This window comes from Amia ocellicauda, chromosome 14, assembly GCF_036373705.1.
Source record: "Amia ocellicauda isolate fAmiCal2 chromosome 14, fAmiCal2.hap1, whole genome shotgun sequence".
Lineage (NCBI taxonomy): Eukaryota > Metazoa > Chordata > Actinopteri > Amiiformes > Amiidae > Amia > Amia ocellicauda.
Window position 1 is genome coordinate 29,424,870 of NC_089863.1, and position 23,912 is coordinate 29,448,781.

The 23,912-nt window shown below is 39.6% G+C and overlaps 1 protein-coding gene across 2 annotated transcripts; it reads right to left on the minus strand.

The window, feature by feature from the left end:
• Nucleotides 1-214: 214 nt before the first annotated feature.
• On the minus strand, nucleotides 215-23,623 carry LOC136767635 (zinc finger protein 774). 2 transcript variants are annotated; one of them, XM_066721575.1, is made up of 2 exons: nucleotides 23,178-23,623; nucleotides 215-1,857 (listed from the first exon to the last, which is right to left on the minus strand). In XM_066721575.1, exons 1-2 carry the CDS (start codon nucleotides 23,476-23,478, stop codon nucleotides 296-298), a joined length of 1,863 nt encoding a protein of 620 aa, XP_066577672.1. In that variant the 5' UTR covers nucleotides 23,479-23,623; the 3' UTR covers nucleotides 215-295. The 2 variants fall into 2 exon arrangements, with proteins under 2 accessions (XP_066577672.1, XP_066577671.1); XM_066721574.1 differs by lacking the exon at nucleotides 215-1,857 and adding an exon at nucleotides 7,175-11,225 and having other exon boundaries at nucleotides 23,178-23,592.
• Between the last annotated feature and the right edge of the window lie 289 nt (nucleotides 23,624-23,912).

A 23,912-nucleotide genomic window follows, 5' to 3' on the forward strand; every position in this document is an offset into this window, starting at 1 on the left:
CATCTCCCACACTCCCACATTTTTTTACACATCAATGCACATACAAATGTAGAAAATATAATTATAACTTAATGCACTTTACAGTCAAAAGTAAACAAAGGCAACTCATCTTAATACATAATGTTTAAAAAGCCAGACAAACTGATACTTGCACTGGGATGAGAAAGGTACTGCTACTGGTTGACAGCATACACAGCCACCATCTCAACTGGGAGAAACCTGTGGGGAACTCACACAGGGAGCAGGGTGCTGGTGCATATTGAGGTGTGCTGCCTGAGTGAAGCATTTCCCACACTCAGTGCAGCAGTACGGTTTCCTCTCTTGTGTGAGTGAGCTGGTGGAGTTTAAGAGCTCCTGACTGATTGAAACTCTTCCCACACTGGGCACAGCAATACGGTCTCTTTCCTGTGTGAGTGCACTGGTGACTATAAAGGTGTGCTGCCTGAGTGAAAGTCCTCCGACACTCCATGCAGCAGTATGGCTTCTCCCCTGTATGAGTGCGCTGGTGACGTTTAAGAGCGGCTGACTGATTGAAACACTTCCCACACTGGGCGCAACAGTACGGTTTCTCTCCTGTGTGAGAGCGCTGGTGGAGTTTAAGATTTCCTAATTGACTGAAACTCTTCCCACACTGGGCACAGGGGTGTGGTCTCTCTCCTGTATGAGTGCGTCTGTGTGTGTAAAGGTGTGCTCTCTGAGTGAAACTCTTCCCACACTGGGTGCAGCGGTGCGGTCTCTCTCCTGTATGAGTGCGCTTGTGTGTGTAAAGGTGTGCTATCTGAGTGAAACTCTTTCCACACTCAGTGCAGCAATAAGGTTTCTCTCCAGTGTGAGTGCGCTGATGTCTTTTAAGATCTTCTGAATTACTGAAACTCTTCCCACACAGAGTGCAGCTGTATGTTTTTTTTCTTGTGTGAACGTGCTGGTGGCGTTCAAGATCATCCGTGTTACAGAAACTCTTACCACACTGGGCGCAGCTGTATGGTTTCCCTCTCATGTGAACATGCTGGTGTCTTTTAAGATTTCCTGATTGACTGAAACTCTTCCCACACTGGGTACAGCTGTAAGGTCTCTCTCCTGTGTGACTGCGCAGATGTCTTCTTAAGACTCCACTGTGAGTGTAGCTCCTCCTACCCTGGGGCTGGCAATGCAGTTCTCCATGCTGCAGTGGGAGAGGTGAGGGGGAGCTGGAGGAGCTCTGAGGTCTAGGGGCTCTGGGACGCAGGTGTCTGATGCTCTCCCCTCTCACTGCACTGTCACTCCCCCAACTGAGCTCTGTCCTTGGGGAGGCAGACCCTGGGTCACAGTGTTCAGCTACAGGGAGCTCAGGCCTCAGGTCACACTGTCCAGCTACAGTGGGCTCAGGCCACAGATCACATGTGCTGTCTGTAATATAGTCAGTTTTTAGATTACCGAGTGTATCTCTGAAGATAGTCTGTGTTCTTGACTCCACTGTGTAAACAGACTCCAGTGTGTCATCCTCTGTTTTGATGTGATCATAGAGCAGACTGGGTCCACACTGTGTTCTGGTAGAGCCCGGCTCAGCACCAGCTGCACTGGGTCCAAACTCAGATCCCAGAGACTGGGTCCTGCAAAGATTCGCAGTGTGGGAGGAGTCCAGCTCAGGTTCGCTCTTTATGACCTTTGACCCCAAGGTGTTTGATTCCAGTGCCCCAAGTCCCTGTGTTGACCCCTCAGTGTGTGGCTCTGCCATGTGGCCAGACTGCTGTCCTCTGAGCTCCTCCTCACTCTGTCTGCTACTGGGCTGCTCACTGGAGCCCCACTCCTGCTCCCAGTGCTGCTGCTCAATGGGAGCCCTTTCCCCAGAGTCAGGAAGAGCGCTGGCCTCTACAGCTCCTGGGGGAGAGACGACACAGGAGAGCAGCACTGAGAACAGCAGCTCTGAAAACTCACATAGTTAATGCAATTCCTACATGAGTCATTATATCAGAACATTCAGAAGTGCTAATAAAGTGTCCAGTCAACATATAAACTGAGAGCATGTCTGGCCCTCATATATGGGAAGTCAAAGGGATCTCAAGATATCTTTAAATATTTAATTTCTAAATACTAAAACTGTCATGGTTTGAATTGTAGACGTATTCAAATCATTTGATTAGAATGCACATACAAAATGCACAGATTAGTTAAATACACATATTACTCCTTAAAAACCTAAATCAACTGTAATTTAGTATTTTAAGTGTGCTGAATGGTACTTTCTTTATATTTAGATATATTGTTGTTGTGTGCTTTGTTGTATAGAAACTTTACTACTAAAAAACTACTACTACTATCTAATGCCTACTTTCCTCTTTTCTGGGCTTTGTAATTTTCTCTGTAATTTGTAATACATTTTAAATTGGCTCTTGGAATTTAAGTGGATGGGGTGTTTTATTCTAGTACTTTTGGTAGTTGTAGGGTGATGATTTGAGATTTTTTATCATTTTAGTGAAATATACATTAATGAAAAAGCAAGGGTCTTTAGAGGCCTTGCCCCTGGACTCCATAGGGGGAATATTTGTTACCTAATTGTAGATTAATGGAGTTAGAGCCTGCATCATGTGAGACAAGAAATGCATCAAACTGCATCTATGAACTGAGAGTATTCCAATCTTGAAAAAATGAGAACAATTAACAATAATTTTCTGATTATTTTACATTAAAATGTATGACATTTTTGTGATGAGTTAATGACTGACCCTGAATCCCAGGACATTGTGAGACATAACGGGATTTAAAAATAGCTGCTAAATTGAAATAAATGAAGGTGTTAATTATCACTACATCTTTCCTAAAATTAATCCTGTTGAATTGCGGCCCAAAATTCTGCCCCCTTTTTAGCTTTAAAATGTTTTTTATTGGACAAATCTGCATAGCAACAAATTGTTTTAACCAATAGCAGAGATGTTCATTGAGAGAATGAACCATTCAAAAAGCTTTTAAAACAAACATAGGTTTTATATTGGTTACAAACAAAAAAAAAGTCTCTTAGAGAAGACGGGAAAAGATGGCTGAAAATGCGCACTACATGAGAGCGCTTTTAAAGGAGTCAAATGGGGGATGTTTTTAACATTTTACTACTTCTGAGACTGGTAAAACTAAATTAAATTTTTAGTATTGTAAACTTTTAATTTGGCACACTCATTAGTATTGTACACAGTAATGACAGCGATTTGGAAGACGGGGAGGCAGAAGTTTATCACGGGAATGTAAATGCGAGGCAGTAACGGTGCAGATTAAACATTTCTAGTTTATTTCCGCTGGTCAACCAAAATGTCAGAATCACCTTTCCGACACAAATAACAGATAACGGTTAAATTGACACAAAAGAAAGCTGGTAAGATTAATAAATAATAAATAAAGTAGTAATAATCTGAGATGTATTTCCACAGAGCAACCCCGATCAGCCGATTTCTCCGCAAAGGAGAAAGATCACATCTGCCCCAAGCTGAACACACGCATTTACAATCAATGCAAAGTAAGCTATATACATTTATTATTATTGTTAGTAGTATTAGTATTGTTATTATTATTAAATATTACTGGTAGTAATAACAACAACAATAATCTGTACATGTTGAAGATGTTTTTATATTTATTCAACACAAAGCACAAGCCGACCATCTGATTATTAAAATTTTTGTTGTTTTGTGGTGTAATTCTGACTAGTTTCTAGACAGGTGCGCTATTTGCAAAACGTATTATATCTCCTGAACAAGTATTTGTAAACATCTGCATTTTTTTGTATTTTAAAAAGAACATTCTGGGGATTCATATGAATATGATTTTGTAAGTATTTATAAACCAGGTTAATTCTGAAAACTGGGTTGTTTTGAAAATAGAAAAATAGCATCTGTGTAAGTTTTGTTTCTTTGCCAATGCACATTTCTGTATTCATTCTAAAAATAAACAAATTATAGAAGAATGAAAAATGTCAGTGTCTTATGTTTCTTGTGATATATGGTTTCATATTATGCTTATATGTATTTATGTAAGTAATTTACATATTTATGTAAAATTAAGTAAGATGTGCTATGTTAAGCGCTGTGATTTTTTTGAGAGCACCCTCTGTAGGCCTAGTACTCTGAGGGTTAACTAAACCACCTTACACTTTGCCTATACTAAGTATTCACTGTGCAGTGCTGCCCCTATACACTTATGTGAGGTGAGGTATGAGAAACAGCCCCACTACCAATTTTCCAAGTGACTGAACCACCCTCTCTCTGAGGGTCCTGAATCAATTCCCCACAAAGTCCAAGTTATTGGTGGGCACTTCAGCAGCAAAACAAGTACACCGTGGTACAATTCAAATATTGTTTTTGTTTTATTTAATTACACAAATCTAGATCTCCGTAAAACACAAGTCAGAGCTCTCACATATGGTGAAGGTACAGTCCAGATAACATAAGGAAAGTAATCAGACAGTTCATTCATACTCTTATTCATGGAAAATACACAAATACTAATGAGAAATATTATATATAAAACCCACACTCCAGTGATGGCGAAATGAGGCTTTGTGAAGCACTGAGGCTTTCCAGCCAATTGTATTGCACATTACTCAAGGCCTCATCCAACATAGTGTACACTAGTGACTCCTGCTTGTAAAAATAAGTTAGAGCAGCCAAATCATAGATCAGCGCAAAAACATTATTGACATGTAGTAGCCTTGTATGATTGCTGTAACCAATAAGGATTCTTGTGTCACTTATACCCATAACATATAGTAATAATTATAATTTGGCTAGGTTTGTTGTTGTTGAAGTAATTAGTAATATACTCAGAGTAACCGCCAACTGCACAGCTTCTTTCCCCATGACATAACCCCCACAAATAACCCAGCTAACACACAACGTAAATGATATTGCTACAACGTTGTGACAATGTTGTGTGTTAACAGGGAAGGTCCATTCCCACATCCCTCCTCTTTGACCACCAGTTGTACATTTGTACTCAACTGTACATATCTGATATTCAGTGGCATAGCCAGGAATTCCTGGCAGGGGTCTGAGGGTCCTCCCCCACAATTTTTCTTTTAAATTAAATACCTGAAATGCACAATTCTGAGTAATTTCGGAGTCATAAAACTTAGCTCAAAATCTCCACAAAATTAGGCAGATTTCAACTCAAAGATATCTTTGCTTCACAACAACATATCACTATCATATAAACCACATAATTCACATATCACAAAAAAATCACACATCAACTGATATTATGCAGGCAAACTAGATGCTTGTCAATTGCAGATCTATTTGGTGGAGCTCTGTAATCAAAAATTGTGCATCCTCACCTCTTTCAATTTGTGTGCCTGCTAGAAATACGCGTCTTCATTGGAAATCAGCCGTTTCTGCCGCTGATGTAGGAGTTTCTATGTGAATGCAAGTCTTCTGTTGTGATGCCCAAATTCATCAATAACATTAGTTTGAGGTCCTTATACAGGTGCATGAGCCCATAAAGTCTTTCTTCCTAAAGTCTGTCATAGTGGAGCACAAATATGTTTTGAGTAATCTTAGCACTGAATGATCACTCCCCTGTTGATGTCATAACTGGTATGATATATAAACATATTACAAGTGACGTAACCCTCCGAAAAAATCAATACATAGTTGCGCCATCATGCGTCAAAGTATAAGCCCAAATGGCTTAGCAGGTATAAAATAGCACTAGAGCACATGAAGTGCCTGAGGTGCGCGAATCCCGAGCATCCACACTTTTTTTTTTTTTTTTCACAAAATGCCCATTGCACAGGGTCAACCCACAAAGTAAGGAGATTTTTGCTTCCTTATATACAACCCGACACTCAACGCAAACCAATCATGTGGTTCTACACAAAACGAGGCCTCGTTTGTCATCAGTCACGTATTTCTCTTAAAACGATACAAGCCTTGAAGCGGGGCTTCACCAGAGACTAAACTGCATGCTCGACTTGTGCTGCATGCTTCCGTATCGAACGTAACATCACTGCCACACTCATCGCAAAGTCTTTTATTCTCTCTGAGCTGTATTAGCAACCATTGGTTATGTACCTCTGATTCCTGTATTATGCTTTAAAAATAATTTACAAGTTTACCAGCTTATTTATTGGTTTCTGGCTTATTTAATTTGGAATGTGCTTGTTTGGGCATAAATTCTCAGTTATGTAAAAGCATCATGCCTATAACAAACAGCAATACGTCAACTTTCATAACACAATGAAGCTGTGAACAGCATACAATTCTAGATCAACACTTCAGCATTGTCAATGCTTTATTAAATAATTACATCAATTATTTTTAAAAACAATGTAAATCTTTGATGCACAATAATGAAGTTATTTAAATGATTGGCAATTTTATTTTTTAAATAAAAACTACATATAAAAATAATAACAAATTAAGCCATCCGATTACATTGATTTCTGCAGGGTTTGTGAAGAAAGGTGGTCGTGCTCTTGTAGCGCAGATTTGCACAGTTCTGTGCAGATCTGCAGGATCCAAATGGTCCCATTGTTGGAGACGCACAGATCTGCAGAAACTCACGTTACACGAACACTATTGGTGTTCTTTGATCAGTGCAGTCTCAAGCAGCCACACAGCAAGTTGTGGGATACGCGAATTCGATCAAGTTTATTGGTAACTGAATGATGCTGTAATTAGTAAATTATTCAATTTAGCATAGAAAACTTTAAAATACCAATATGAAGGTATAGTAAAAGTCCAAACCGGTCTGTAAATGGATACTGGTATAGTTTTTTACGGTATATGGCCCAGCCCTACCTGAAGTGGAGGAGGATTCTGTGCTTTTTAAATAAATGCTGCATCTGACAACTTCAGTCTAACCCATGTGGCACTGTGGGAGGTGGACATGATGCCAGGGCTCTATAGGCGGGGTCCCGAGGAAACCATGTCTCGCAGGCAGGGGAGTGGGTTGAATGAAGTGGAGGTTTATGAACAGTGCCAAAACAAAATACAAAACCCATAAGCAATTCCATGGCTCCTTGAAATAACTGCAAGTTAAAAATACTTTAAAAATGTGTGTGTAAGAACTTGACAAATTTTTATTAAGTATTTTCAACTCAATTTTTATTATAATTTTTTTTAACATATGCAAACTTAATTACTTTTGTAACAGGTGTGCTTGACCATAACGCTCCTGGGTTATAGTAAGGAGGCACACACATACAACAAGATACAATGAACATACTCTTTATTTCTCACATGCAATACACTCTACCTTTAAAAAAAAAAGTCAGAACAAGCAGCAAATAAAACTGCCACAGGCTAAAAGTTCTCAGCCCGAATAGTTGAAGTCAGGGTCAGGGACATAAACATAAGGGCAGGCATAACACAATGGGAGACAGACAGGTAAACCACACAACAGTGATACAAAATAAACTTACAACAGTCAATAAACTGGGCTGACCAATTCTGTAAGTCCATCTCCCAGCATTCCCTGGGAGTATCTGCATATTAATAAGCCTGGGCGGCTCTGTCTCTCCATGACCATCACACTATAATTATTTACAGCTGAATTAAAATGATAAATGTTTACTCCATTTCTACACCAAATTTAAGTGGTCATCATTGTGGTCAAATTGTCTTATTGGTTTGCTTTAGTTACATAAGTATTAAATAAGCAGCAAGAGTTTGTATTGCTTCGTCAACAAAGTTGGAAGAAATGGGGGGAAACAACTGATTAACCTGGATAAACCCACTAGTCATGCTTATCTGTGGAATTCCTCCTTCTCTCACCAAGTGAATCACTTAATTGACAAACAAAACTATTATCGATAGACATTTTATATGGGCAAAAGGGTGATAATGTCTTACTTTTCAACAAATCTTCATGGATTCAACATTCGTGAATGTAGTGGATTCTGGGTATCAAACCAAGCACATGGCTAAAATAACTATTTTAGCTGGGCAAACTAAGATAAACATGGCTTATTTAGATCATTATTCAATATGCTAATTTTTCTTGTTTTGGTCAAATAAATATTTTACGTAATTCTGGTCTGTCACAACATAAGTTTGTCTTAAGTGATTTTAGTAAAAGCAAAAAAAAAAAAAAGAAACTGAAGTAATACTTAAGAATATTAAACTTATAATTTTACTTGACCCACAATTTTTTTTTTTCAGTGAAACTATTTTTTGTATTAGTAAAATCTATACCCAACACACAGCATTGCCACAACGTTTTACAAGACACTACTGAGCACTGCAGTGAAACAAAAACACACCCACTGAGAAACACAGGGCTCATAAACCAATAAGCATTTGTTTTACTAAAACAAGTGTTTTTGAAAGCTGGGCTGCATTTGAGTATCCATGGATTTAATGTTTATTCTTTCTCATCATGGCTGAAGAATACCATATTCTATGGTATTGAAATCAATTTTTAAATTCACAATAGCAATTCATATAATGAAAACAGTAAATGTTTGCTGAAGATGTTGGCTGGCTATCAGCAAACAAATCTAAAGAAAATGAGTGAAAACACACACCTCCTAGACAATGTTGGATAAAACTGAAGCTATACATGATATTTAAGAAACTATTTCAAACCCTACATTGTTTCACTAGGATTCATATTGCAATATGTTTAACATATGTTTTAAATAAGTTACACTTTCAAGGGCATATATATATGCCCTACCGGTCAAAAGTTTTAGAACACCTGTATTTTTCCAGTTTTTGTTGAAATGTATGCAGTTTAATGTCTCAATGTACTCTGAAGAATAGAACAAATAAACAATTGGACATAAAAAGCAATCAATGAACAGTTTTGTTTAACAAACTTTAACCCCTTAAACTGACAAATCCCTAGGGCACCAAATCTGTGTGCTTCTCTTTAATCCCATGTGTACTCTTCACTGTTGTGTTGCTTGCCAAGGAATACATTATAATTTAGCTGTAAGTATACAACACATGTTCCATATAGCTACAATACAGTCAAATGATGGCAATACATGGCTTGACTAATTTCCTAAAAATATCAACACTGAAGGGTCAATTAATTTGTATCAGTTTATTTGAATAAATCATACAAACTACAAATCAATAGAATTATACACAGTCACTCACTGATCAGTTGTGCAGAGACTGGTGATTTACAAGTAAAACATGACAGTATTAGTTTTCATAACATTACAGCTCTGAAATCAATTGTTTAATCTATAAATACAAATAATGCCAAAGAGAACTTCTAAATTTTATGCATTTTCACAGTAAAAAAAAACAAACCAATAACATCCTTATTTTAATTAGTGAACAGAATACAAGGTTTTGGAATAAGTGAGCAATTTATATAAATGAAATAAATTTATATAAATATATAAAAAAAAAATGGTTTACACATCAATGCACATACATTTTGTACTAGAAAAACTGAAATTGAAGTACCTACTCAGTGTTATAATTGAATGCACATTAAATAAGTAAACAAAGAAAACTAACTTTAATACATAACATTTAAAAAGACAGGCAAACTGATACATAAACTTGGATGAAAAAGGTACTGCTACTGGTTGACAGCACATACAGCCACCGTCTCAACTGGGAGAGACCAGTAGAGAACGTACACAGGGAGCAGGGGTCAGCAGTGAGTGCGCTGGTGTGTATTAAGGTTTCCTTTCTGACTGAAGCTCTTCCCACACTGGGCACAGCAGTATGGTTTTTCTCCTGTGTGGGTGCGCTGGTGACTATAAAGGATAGATACCCTAGTGAAACTCTTCCCACACTGTGCACAGCTGTATGGTCTTTCTCCTGTGTGAATGCGCTGGTGACTATAAAGGTTTGCTGCCCTTGTGAAAGTCTTCCCACACACAGTGCAGCAATACGGTCTCTCTCCTGTGTGAGTACGCTGGTGGAGTGTAAGCTCTCCTGATTGATTGAAACTCTTCCCACACTGACCACAGCAGTATGGTCTCTCTCCTGTGTGAGTGCGCTGGTGACTAGAAAGGTGTGATACCTGAGTGAAACTCTTCCCACACTCAGTGCAGCAGTACGGTTTCTCTCCTGTGTGAGTGCGCTGGTGGAGTTTAAGATTTCCTGAATGACTGAAACTCTTCCCACACTCAGTGCAGTTGTACGGTCTCTCTCCCGTGTGAGTGCGCTGGTGTCTATACAGGTGTGCTGCCTGAGTGAAACTCTTCCCACACTCAGTGCAGCAGTACGGTCTTTCTCCTGTGTGAGTGCGCTGGTGGAGTTTAAGATCTCCTGATTGACAGAAACTCTTCCCACACTGAGTGCAACTGTACGGTTTCTCTCCTGTGTGAGTGCGCTGGTGACTAGAGAGGTGTGATGCCTGAATGAAACTCTTCCCACACTGAGTGCAGCAGTATGGTCTCTCTCCTGTGTGAGTGCGCTGGTGGAGTTTAAGGGTTCCTGAATGACTGAATCTCTTCCCACACTGGGCGCAGGGGTGAGGTCTCTCTTCTGTGCGAAAGCGCGGATATCTAGTGAAGACTCCACTGTGAGTGTAGCTCCTCCCACCCTGGGGCTGGTGATGCACTTTTCCAGTGCGCAGTGGTGAGGAGGGGGAGCTGGAAGAGTGAGGTGGTCTAGGGGGTCTGGGACGCAGCTGTCTGCGCTGTGATGAAGGGCTCTCCCAACTCACTGCACTGTCACTCCCCCCACTGAGCCCCATCCTCGGGGCAGCGGACGCTGGGTCACACTGTCCATCTACACAGGGGTCAGGCCCCAGGTCACAGGTGCTGTCTGTAATATTCTCAGTTTTGAGATGACTGAGTGCGTCTCTGAAGAGAGTCTGTGTTTTCTGCTCCACTGTGTAAACAGACTCCAGAGTGTCATCCTCTGTTTTAATGTGATCAGACAGCAGACTGGGTCCACAATGTGTTCTGGTAGAGCCCGGCTCCGCACCAGCTGCACTGGGTCCACACGCAGATCCCAGAGACTGGATCCTGCAGAGATCTGCAGTGTGGGTGCAGTCCAGCTCTGGGTCGCTCTTTATGACCTTTGACCCTGCGGTGTCGCATGCCAGTGCCCCGAGTCCCTGTGTTGAAGCCTCAGTATGTGGCTCTGCCATGTGGCAAGACTGCTGTCCCCTGAGCTCCTCCTCACTCTGTCTGCTCCTGGGCTGCTCACTCAGCCCCTGGTTGTCTTCAGTAGCTGTGGGCTCTGTGTCCTGCCTCAGACTGGAGCCCCACTCCTGCTCCCAGTGCTGCTGTTCAGTGGGAGCCCTTTCCCCAGAGTCAGGGAGAGCGCTGGCTTCTACAGCTCCTGGGGAAGAGACGACACAGGAGAGCAGCACTGAGAACAGCAGCTCTGAAAACTCAGTTAATGCAATTCCTACACAAGTCATTATATCAAAACATCATTCAGAAGTGCTAATAAAGTATCCAGTTAACATATAAACTGGGAGCATGTATGAAGTCTGATAGTAAGAGCACTGATATCTTGATGCATTTAATTTCTAAATACTCTAAATACTAAAACTGTCATGATTTGAATTGCAAATATATTCAAATCATTTGATTATAATGCACATATCAAATGCACAGATGTGTCAAATGCACATATTATTCCTTGAAACATTAAATCAACTAATTTAGTATTTTAAGTGTGCTGAATACCACTTTCATTATATTTAGATTTTTGTTGTTGTGTGCTTTATTTGTTGTATAAAAACTACTACTAATAAACTTCTACTACTAGTACTACTATTTGATGCCTGCCTACTTCTTTCTGGGCTTTGTAATTTCCTCTGTACTTCGTAATACATTTAAAACTGGCTCTAGGAATTAAAGTTTCATGAAGTGGATGGGGTGTTTTATTCTAGTACTTTTGGTAGTTGTAGGGTGATTATTTAACATTTGACAAATCGAATTTGATGCATTGCAAGATCAGGATGGATCCATTTATGTTTTAACATTTGGATAGTGTAATGCTTTATGGGACATGTCCAGATAAAAATGACAGGTTGCGAATGCAACCATGGTTATCTGAGAAAGGAAATGCTGCCCAAAGGGGGAGGGGCTTCTCCAGTCACCATGGATACCTGTAGAAAACATTCTTCTATCGAAGCCGCTTATAGGTTCCTGGGTGAGTCACTCAAACAGTCCCCTTCCTGATTGTATATAATGTGATGCTCACACAGGAACTTCCTCTTTGGCATGTTACCGAGCTCCTGAGTGACCTCTCTCAGATAACCAGGGTTGCATTTGTAACTTATCGTTATCTTTTGAAGTACTGCCCAAAGGGGAAAGGGTTAGAGTATACCCAATCCAGCGCAAGGGAGGAGGCAGTGAGCTGGTAAGGGAGCTTGCATCCAGACCATGACTCCTAGGGGGAGCCTCAACTGAACCAGCTCTGGATAGAAGGCCATAGGGGTCTCGTAGTGCCACATCTGGGCTGTCCAGGAGCAAGGGACTGTAGTCACACTCTACTGGAGCAATTGTGTGGTAGGCAACAATTAACGGAAGGCAAGTCAATAAGAAAATGCATGTCCTCCATGTCCTCCTGCTCAACCAGCACAGGAGGGAGTGGAACCTTCACGGCTCTATTGTGCTGATCCAAATGCACAATGCTCGGTGTGGTGGTCCGAGTGCTGGACAATTAAGATCAAGGGTAGCAAGTATCCAAAAATAATTACATTTATTGTCTTTAGGGACAAACAACCGAAAATACAGGAATAAAACAAGTGGATGCCACTACCAGCACTCAGTATAAACAATTGGAGGTATAATAAAAAAAAAAATGAAAAAAAAATTAAAACACATCCTCAAAGCAGGATAAAAAATGTGCAGGTGTTAAAATTCCAACCAGCTCTCTCCTACTGACCTCTTTCATCCCACTTTTATACTGTTGTCAGTATAGCCCCTCTCACTAGACACAACTATTAAAACATAGGCCAACAAAAGAAGCATTAAAAATATACATCAAAATCCCCACACATGTATTCCAAAAGCAGGTTTACATGAAAAAAAAACAATAACAGCAGCAGAAAGGGAACTCAGGTCTATAAAGTCTAAAGCTGCAACGATTAGTCAACTTGTAAAAAAACATCGACTTCTATTTCAGCCATAGAATTTAACTATGTTGCCTCTAAGCTGTTCCTATTAATACACGTCGCAGCCAGCCATTGTGCGAAACAAAACTCGGGCGAAAGAATCAAAACTGTAGGAGTATTTATAAGAGAGAGAATGATAACTGTACAGTGCGATGTGGACTGTGTAAATCAGAATTAGCTTTAGCATGGTAAGTTTTTGCAACATTGATAGTAATAGGGCAACTGTCCTATTAATTATGAAATTGCTGTGACCAAAAGGGTTGTTTGTGCTGTAAGGTTTTCTCGACACCTATACATGCACGTAATTCTACATCTGTTGTGGCGCATGTAGACACAATTTTCCAAAGGTACAGAATAACTTAAAAGTGACTTTTGAATGCAAGCACACTAGAATTTCTTAGTTAAAATCAATTGGTTTCTCACCAATGCTTGTGCCATCGACAATCAAAGCATTAGTTGCTGTAGACATGTGGGATATTATGCTAAACTGCACTGGGATGGAAGACACATGGATTATGTGCATGTTTCAGGCATGTCAAATTCTACGTAGAATTAGACTTTTGAAATATATGTAGGCTCGGTGCTATGGAGGACAACAGGACTGAGCATTTAACAACATCAAAACAATGATGTACACACACACGTCAAATGTAAACCCTCAGTACCATGTAGTTTCATGTCATTCCCAAAGCCAGTGATGATCCTTTAGAATGTGAATCGAAAGCTGGGGACCGTGATCATGCCATGTTTTTATCCAAATCGCATGTTGTTTAGAGCCTCCATGTACCTGAGGCTAAGTAAGACAGTAACTAACAAACAGAAGCTGCCCTTATGAACAGTGCAGTAAAAATACAATTAAACAACCGGTACTTGGCAGAGCTCAGTCATTACGTCCACAGGCCCATTTCCACCTGCTGGGTAGAACGACAACAACACAAGTGCTCTCTGCTGCCAAGTACCGGTTGTTTACTTTGCTTAGTTTATTTAATTGTATTGTTACTGCACCTATATTTGTAAGGGCATCTACTGTCTGTTACTGTCTTAATTAGCACAGTTTGAACTATATATTGATGTAGTTTCTGTATTATGCCTTGAATTGCACTGTATTATTGCACTTTGTATTGCGCTTATATTTTGTAACTTGCCCTGGACAAGGGTGCCTGCTAAGAAATTATTAGTGCAAAACAGAAACAGCTCAACTGTTATTACTAGGGCTGTCAAACGATTAAAAAAAATTAATTACGATGAATCGCATATTATTCTTTAGTTAAGTGCGATTAATTACAATTTTGGAATGCAATTACATTTGGCCCTAAATTAACAATTTTCCATTTAAGAAACAGTGCATTATGTAAAAGACATACTATGTTTTATCTTAAAGAAAAGAAAAACAAAAATAATCACTTTCAGTATAGTATATGGTAGGACTGTGCGATATGACTATATATATCGTGTCATGATAGAAAAACGTCTGTCGTATCATATTATGCTCCATCGTTTATTTCGTTGCGTCGCAAATCCAACTCTTTACGGCAATATTTTTCGTCATTTGGACGCTTTGCGTACTTCCCAGTTCTTCCACACTTGCCAGATGCAGGCAAGAAATTTCAGAAATACAAACAGACATGGAGGAGAGTGAACTTGACACAGAATAACCAAAATACCCAAAACATACTTTAATGGACAAGCGCACACGTTCCGCCGCACTCTCGTCGCGGGGCTACACAATTCTTGAGAAGCTGTTAGTGTAACTTTCCGAGATGTTAACACAATATATATTGCTATATATTAATGCAAGATCACTTAAATAGCATTTGAAATTGGCAGCTGATATTATAGCTGAGCCACTTACATATCTATTCAATCTTACCCTGGAATGTAATTTAATACCAAGGATATGGAAGTCTGCATTTGTTCTACCACTGTTTAAAGGGGAAGATCCATCTCTTTTAAACAATTATAGACCAGTCTCGAAGCTGTCACCCCTACCTAAAATACCTGAAATCCTTGTTAGTGAACATCTGAATTAGTACATAAAAACTCTCTCCGTTTTATCTATGTATCAATCGGGCTTCAGGAAGAAGCACAGCCCAGTACAGCAGCCATGAAGGTTTTAAATGATATCACTTATGCTCTTGATAAAAAACAACACTCACGTTTCATTGATCTTTCTAAGACTTTTTTATACAGTGGATCATGCTATACTGACACAGAGGTTGTCAAGCATAGGTCGTTCTCAGCATGCTGTTTCATAGTTTGTGATCTAACTGAACTCAATGCACACAATATAATGGGGTCACATCTGATACATTGTCTGCTTTCAACAGTGTGCCCTCTCTTATTCACTATTTATATAAATAATCTAGACAAAAAGCAAAAAAGCCCCACTTCACTTTTATGTTGATGACGCTTATTTATTGTTGTGCCTCAACTTTCGCAAAAGCATTTGAGAATTTGCAAACTGCTTTTAATGCTGTTCAACATACCTTGTGTCAATTGAAGCTTGTTCAAAACCAAACTAATGGTGTTCTCCAAAGCATGAAATAGACCGCTGAATCTTGCATGTATTGATACTGATCAGGGGAATGAGATTGAGGCAGTAACTTCATATAAATATCTTGGAATTATAATTGATGTTTCAAATTGCATATACAGAAACTTGCAAAAAAAAATTAAAGTTGGGATTTTATTTTAGGAATACGGCTCGTGTTTTCTTTAAAAGTTAAAGTTTTAAAGTTAAAGACTTGTTTCAGCTACTTTTATGCCTATACTGGACTACAGCAATATTTTATATATGAATGCTACTGCTCAGAGTTTAAGATCAATTGACACCCTTTACCATGGAGCATTGAGATTTATTTTAAACTGCAAAGCACTTACACACCATCACACTTAATATGCTGGGGTTGACTAGACTTCCCTAGTCACTCGCAGACTCAGTCATTTGTATATTTTTATTTATAAAGCCATTCTGGGTTTGCTACCTTCTTATTTATGCATTTTATTCTTAAAAAATGTGGTGGCTACTGTCAACGTTCACCGGACTTTATTTTGCTAACTGTCCCAAATGTTAGAAAAGGGCTTTCATGTACTCTGCCCCATCAGCTCAGAACACCTCACAAAAAAGATTTAATTTGGAAAAACTTGTCCCTCTTGATATTTTGAAATCATTGATGAGGGATTTGAGGGTGATTCCTTGACTTGTCAATGTTTTTAATTTGCGGTTTCTATGTTTCTATTGTTGGGGGTGCTTGCAGATCGAGTTTATCCGGCTACGAGAGCGGAACGTGTGCGCTTGTGCATTAAAGTGTCTTTTGGTTATGCTGGTTATTCTGTGTCAAGTTCACTCTCCTCCATGTTTGTTTGCATTTCTGAATGCAAATTTTTGCCTGCATCCGGCAGGTGTGGAATAACCGGGAAGAACGTAAAGCCTCATCCAAATGACAAAAAATATTGCCATAAAGAGTGGGATTTGCGACACAAATTAAACGAACGATAGAGCATAATATGAAACAATAGACGTTTTTCTATCGTCACATATATATCGTCATATCACACAGCCCTACGTAGAATTAAACACCCAGCTGACACGTTGCCACACAACTTAATTTACGTTGCTACAACATTGTGGCAAAGCTGTGTGTTAGTACTGCATCAGTTGGATGTTTAAGTGCGTTTGTTTGCCCAATGCCATTGTATTGACACTGTACAGGATAGATAAAGGTGTTTGCTAAATAAATTAATAAATCATCGTATTAATTTTGATAGAAGACTGAAATGAAATGGACAACATGGACTTACAAAACAGCAGTGGTCATTTACTAAACTATGTGTGTAGCGTTTTGCATAGGTAGGCTACTGTAAAGCAGTGTAAGAAATCATTCAATGCGGTCATATTTAAATGGATTTTTTCTGTTTTTATTTGTGCAACTTTCTCCTGTCTAGATCTGTTACAGTTAATCTAGTTGGTCACTATGGCAGTTACATTGTGATTACAAGCGGATACGTACATACCACATTGTCATGACAAGTCTCTACCGTAAAATGACTCAGTACCAACACAGAACATACGTAACCCATTACATTGTTTTACTACACGTACCGTTAAACTGAGTATGCATAGTATTTTCTGCCTTTTGATTGGTCCACGAGTACTCAATATTTGAATGTGTACTACAGTACGCGTTTTTGACATGGATGTCCTTCCATAACCCCCCCTTCATAACCCCCCCACGCATACACACACCATGCCCCCCTCCCTCATTACCCTCAAATCACACACATACTCATCACTCACAAACTATTTCACTCAGTCTTACACACACACACACAATAACAGGGTGATAAAGGTTTGCTATTGTACCTGCAGGGCTCCAATAGTGCTTCCAGCTTCTGTAGTTTCTCCAGTTCAGCTGTGGTTGGCATGATTATGTTGTTTTTTTCTTGTGCCAAAGCATCCTTCAGTGGTTATTGGTTTCTTTGCACACGCCTGATCACAACAAGATGGAATTCAACCCTTGAAATTATGTCTTGTACAAGGCACTCCTTATTTTGCCCATGTGCAACTTGCTGTTCTTCTAGCTCTGCAGAGTTTGTCAGACTGTGTTTGAAATGCCCAACTACTTTTCAGCATTTTCCTAAGGTATTGTCAACCCCGCTGTTCTGTAGGGACACCGTGACTGACCTTTGCAGACATGGTGTAAGGCAGGGGTTCAACAAATGCAATCATGTTCTGTGCACTGTCCTTTCCAAGCATGGCAACTTTCTGTTCAATGTTCCACTGCTTCGCTACATCCATAAAATGTTCAGCGCATGTTTCAGCATAGTGCCTCTTCATTTTCATGACGCCCAGAGTTTGTGAATTAAGTTTCCATTGGCCGGCAAGCAACAGCTATCCACTACGCTATAGCCTTCGTTAGCTTGCTCCTTGTTGACTTGTCAACTTGCCTCCTACGCATGAACTCTAAAAGAGTAGGTTGCTGTTCTGCACTTCGAGCCCTGTCACCACCGTGGCTCACATCAGCTGTGTGTTTTGCTTGTAAATGATACTTCAGACTCGATGTACTTCTGTGATACACAAATTCGCCCTTACAGTAGGTGCAAATAACGTTGCTTTTATCCAAAAACCCATCCGTACTTATTTTAAAATGAAACTGACTGTTTTATTGTGCCTTAGTAGCTTTCTCCATCCTTTCACTTTACCTGATTAAGAGCTATGGTTTGACATTAAAAAGCAAGCATGAGCACATGGAGTTGTATTTGCACTATGGATAGTTTAGAGCAGTAGTCTCAAACTCAATTCCTGGAGGGCCGTGTGTATGCTGGTTTTCGATCCAACAGACTTAATTGGTCTAATTGTTTAATTAGCTGGATGCATTTAAACACTTACCGAAGCCCTCTGATATTTTATAAGCAACTGTACCTTGAATCAAATGCACTTTTAGATCATCAACTGTAAAATACTTCAATATATTTTTTAAATATGTAAAATTGAAAAATAAATTGGACAAATTAAGTAATTGAGGACTCGGTTGGATCGAAAACCAGCATACACACGGACCTTTTTTTTTTTTTTTTTTTTTTTTTTTTTTTTTACAGCTTTAAGCTTCTTAATCGCATGCGTTAATGTGTTAACTTTGACAGCACTAGTTATTACCAACAAACTATGTAAAAGGTGATTCCATAGAGATCAACTCATACTCCCTGAGCCACATACAGGAGCAACAGCCTCTTGCTCAATCGAGTGCAGGGGGGCAACACAAGCTCTACTGTGTAACAAACTAGGACAGGAATGGCGAACCTGTGGCACGCGTGCCCAGTGTGGCACGCAGAGCTGTATAGGTTGACACACCAGGTGAGGGACTATCTGCGTTTTCTTTTTTTTTTGGCAGCCTGCCCCCCTCAATTGTCTAAATTGATTGGCACTTTAGAAAACCAGTCAATATATTTGGCAGTGACAGCACCACCCACAAGTCATTTTCTGAATATTCATGTTTTAGGTTGGGTTCTTGTGCGCAGATTATCGCAGTTATGTGAAGAACTGCAGAATCTTCTGTTCCCATTGGTGGAGCTGGGCAGATTCGCACAGAACTGCACTTCACGAACGAGATCTTCTTATGATGTTGTTTATGCTGCGGTGCGGTGCGGCACACTGGGAGCAGGAGAAAATGACAGAAACTGTAAGTCTGTCCTGTTGTGATTAATTGTGGTTAGCAATTGACAGGTCTGTTGAACATGTGGGGGGAAAGCATTGTGTTTACCGTTATCTCCTGTATCAAATGGAGAAATGGCCACACATTCATATTTAACACTCCGACAATTTAAAAACTTCATGAAGTTGGCAAAAGAAAGTTGTTAATTCTCAAAAATCTATAAATTGTGAAAAAATGTACTCTACAAATGAAAGGCATACTCAAACTCACGGTAGATTGATACCACTGCATTAGTTTTGTCTTAAAACGGAAGTGCCACACAATGTATATTAATCTACCAGTTTTTATTTGTAATTTTACAAAATGTTAAAGCAGTAGATATTAAGTAAATATACGTTGAGAACAACTAAGGCATATTGGTAATGATTGAATGCAAGTGCAAACAAAACACAAAACAATATGGAAGGGTTACTAATGCAGCCAAATGAACAAACGTCTACTTCTTGTAACGGCAGGGCAATGGGAGAATCTGTGGGACTTTGTTTTGGGGGTAGATTGTGATTTTAGTGGAGTTTTTAAATGTACTTTAGCATTATAATCTTCTAACTTAATGCATGTTGAAATGTTGAACGGATTTCAGACTCAACATTTCAGTCGGCCGATACCGATTATTACATTTTTTGCCTATAATTGGCGGATACCAATTGTCGGCCAATTAATCGGTGTATCCCTACTACACTGTTCACCCAATTTGGATGTAACTACCCTCAAATTAAAGATCTTAATGGTTTCCTTTCAAATCCATTGTGGTGGCATACAGAGCCAAAATGATGACAATTGTGTCACTGTCCAAATATTTATGGACCCAATTGTATGTGTCAGTTTTCTAGTCTGTACTCTGTAGTGTTGTACTCTGTAGTAATAAAACGGTTTGATTCTAGAATTTGTTTTGTTCGATCCTTCCATCAAACATGCCTCATGTCTCATGATTGAAAAATCAAGTTGCTGTAGTAATTTCTCTGATTTGACAAGATTGCGTTCTTTTTTCTCCATTTATTAATATAACAGTACATGCAGTACACAGTGTTTGGGCAAGTATATACGTGTAGAATAATAACTATCTATTCAAACTATTCAATTAATCAAATCTTATTTAATTGTAGTGCAGTTTAGGCCATATTTGTAATTGCATGCATACACTTATTAGGCCGGCCCTGGGCCGACTCAAATTGGTCCGGCTTTTTTTAGACACCCTGTTCACACTTAAGGGTTTAGGAGCTTAAGTGCTTTCACATATGCGGGCGAAAAGCCGTCCTAAACGAAATGCATGCCGGGAATAAACAAATCTGCTCAAACAAACCAGTGATGCTTACAGGTGTATGCGATGTGTTTATAATCACAACTTATTAATATCGATTGGCTATTGTTCGGTTCTATATTTATTTGAAAGTAATCTAACCCTTTGCAGCCGAAGCTTTCTAAAATAATTAAAAATGTGCTGGTTCAATGGGGAATCTAATTCATATATTTCCCTTTTCAAATGTCTATTCTCGGTTCTGCAAGTTTAAAAGTGCTGTTATACAATTCACCCGAAAGCGAAGCACCTTTATTAGGACATCTGCATTAAATCACAATAAATCGTATGCATTAGTATGCAATCGTCTGCATTCAAAGCAGCCTCTGTGATGCGTCTATAGTGATATCAGACAGCAGCGCTGGATACGTCCTGCGGTTTCTCTTTTAACTTTATCTTCATCCACATTGTAAACAGCGCTTTCATTTCTGCATCGTCCCAGTTGTCACATCTAACGCTGGCATTTGTGATTGTACTGCTCAATTCAATATAACGCATATTGGATTGGATAGTAAACAGCTGGTCTCGTATTAAAATTCACTGATTTGAATGGAAACCTGCTTTGGTTAAATGTATATCGTTTAAATGCAAAATGCGGATAATTAATAAAGTTATTGGTCCCGTTGACAATTTCACAATGCAATTTCCACGTGTAAAATGCATGCTGTTAAATTTCAGACTTCAATCATACTTAGTACAAAAACAAACAATAGCAAGTTTACCAGCTACACACTTATTAACTTTTTACATCATTATAACTCATTACTTAGCCTAGACTTTTATAATATATATAAAGATGTGATCTAGCGAAATGTATCTACATTTAAGGCTATAGATCGATATGACATTCAAACAATAGAGACAATACTGTCCTCCAGTGTGTGAGCTGTCTTGGTGCACGTGTTTACTGTGTTTATTCTGCGTCTCTCTGACACAGAGTCTCTGGGGGCGGGGCTTGAGTTACGTCACACGCTGACGCATTCCACCCAGCCCATTGCCCGGCGCGTTCCCATTTATATTTAGACCTATCAGAATTGGCTTCCCACTGTTTTTCAGCACTATTACTGTATTAGAAGCTTTCAAACCCTATGTAGCTCATTCTGTCATCTATGCGTAAATAGCAAATTGTCACTATGAAATAACACGGCCAAAATAATTTTAAATGTACATAATTATTACCAACAGATTTATGGGCGTGTTCACTGCGCACGCGTACTTTCGCTAGGAAGCTAATTCAAACAAAGTAGCTCAGTTTGTCAGAACACCGTCATAAGGCCGGGTCAAAAAGCGGGACTAGTTTTGAATTCACTGATTTGACCCGGACCAGGGCCGGCGTAAATCTATGACCCCATTCACATACGTGTTAATCTCAAGTGTGAACGGGGTGTAGGTTATTCAGAAACTGGTACAAAAGACAAATCATGGCAACATCTGCTGGAACTAAATAATATATACATTGAAATTATGTGCACTGACACAGATATCCATTGTTGATGTACTTTACATGATGGGAGAGCTGTGCAGTTTACAATGCTTCATGTAGAACAGTGGTGAGTGGTACATTGTTGATATGCATGTATTGCTACATTTAAATTAGAAAACCACAATATAATGCATGTGTGGCTTATAATTGTGGTAAAAAGGGGTCTTTGACACCCAACCCACTCATTAATTTATGTTGCCCAACACTGATGTAGAAGTTTTAAACTCACCATACTCAATCATATATCATTCAAAAGCTTCATGCTAAACTAATTAAAAGTGCAAAATAAAAACAGTATACACCATTACGCAGATTGACTGGAAAACAAGCATGTTTTTTAAAGATTGTCAATGTATAAGTTGTATGAATACTTGTGACAAACTATCACTTATGGAAAATGCATTTTAATAGATTTTTTTTGTTGGCTTTTTCACAAAATGACCCATTTCCCATCGTTTTCCTCTGTCTTCAAAGTAGATACATTTACATGATCCCTCACACGGGTACTGGGGACTTGCAGTCAGACTTGCTCAGAGGCTTTCGATTCGCAATTCTAAGCAAAATACACACTGGCCATGTGCGTGAACTGTGTTTTCCAAGAAAATCCATGAAATACTATTTTGATCAAATGTTCTCCGAGTAAGAATCACAATAAAGCAAAACAAACATCTGACTGGACAAACAGATGATCGTGATTAATCTGCCACGTTTCTTAATTTCCACATTAATACGACTTTACATTTGTCTTCACTTGATCTGGGGGCATCTGCCTCTGAGGGCCAAGTCTGCAGTCACGACTTCACATCTAGTCTGCACTGATCAGCTTTTACAATCTAGGATGCAATACCTTATATATTGTTTACTGTATCTCCTATACACTTGTGTAAACTGGAATTCGTAAAATGTATTATGCCTTGAACTGCACTGTATTATTGCACTTTGTATCGCTGTTATGTTTTGTAAGTCGCCCTGGACAAGGGCGTCTGCTAATAATATTAATATACTCTCTGCAGATTTGTGCACAACTGCGGAAATCTGCGCAACGCGAACGCGACCAAACAGCTCAGGGTGTTGTGCTGCTGCGGCTCGTTTTCATTCGCGACACTGTAAAGCGCTCAGCCTGTCTCGTCTAGCAGTAAAGACATGAATAAAGCAGATCAATATGAAAGGTTACCGGCGGCAGCTCCGCGGCTCTCTCTCTGCGCGCAGCTCCGCTCTGCCCTCCCGGCTCCTCGGCTCTTCACAGGCGGCCCATCCGCTCCGGAGCTCCAGCCACACACAGCCGCCTCCCCCGCCGCCAGGAGCTCCTGCAGCCTCCGTCTCAGCGCCTCGTTTTCCGCGTCCCTGCGGGTTATCTCCGCTCGGTGCTCCGACACCGTCTCTCCCACCGCCTTCCCGATCTCCCACAGGGCGGCTCTCATCAGCCCGGTCAAAGCCGAGGCCAGGCGGGCGTCCAGACACGCAGAGACGGACATTTTCAAAGATCCTCTTTCTAAACAAAACAGTCTGTTTAACGGGAACTTCCGTTTTACAGAAACGATGCATTATGGGATTGCATGAAGCTCATGAATATGCATAATGCCGGCTACTAGAGACGATAAAGCGTTATTGTCAGGTGAAAACATTGTTAGTTGAAATAACGTGTAGGCCTATATGTTAAGGAGTGTATCTAATAAAATCCTGGTGCATTGTGTTAAAAATGCAATAGTTGTTTTTTTAATAGAAGACATAGAAACAATTCACTTTGTATTGCGCTTATATTTTGTAAGTCGCACTGGACACGGGCGCCTGCTAATAAAATAAAATAATATGAAGTGAGGCAGGTCTTCCATTATATGGATAAGGAAAAACTCCATGCAATCCCATGAAAATGCTGTATACACCCTGCTTTATTATGACACATTCAGGA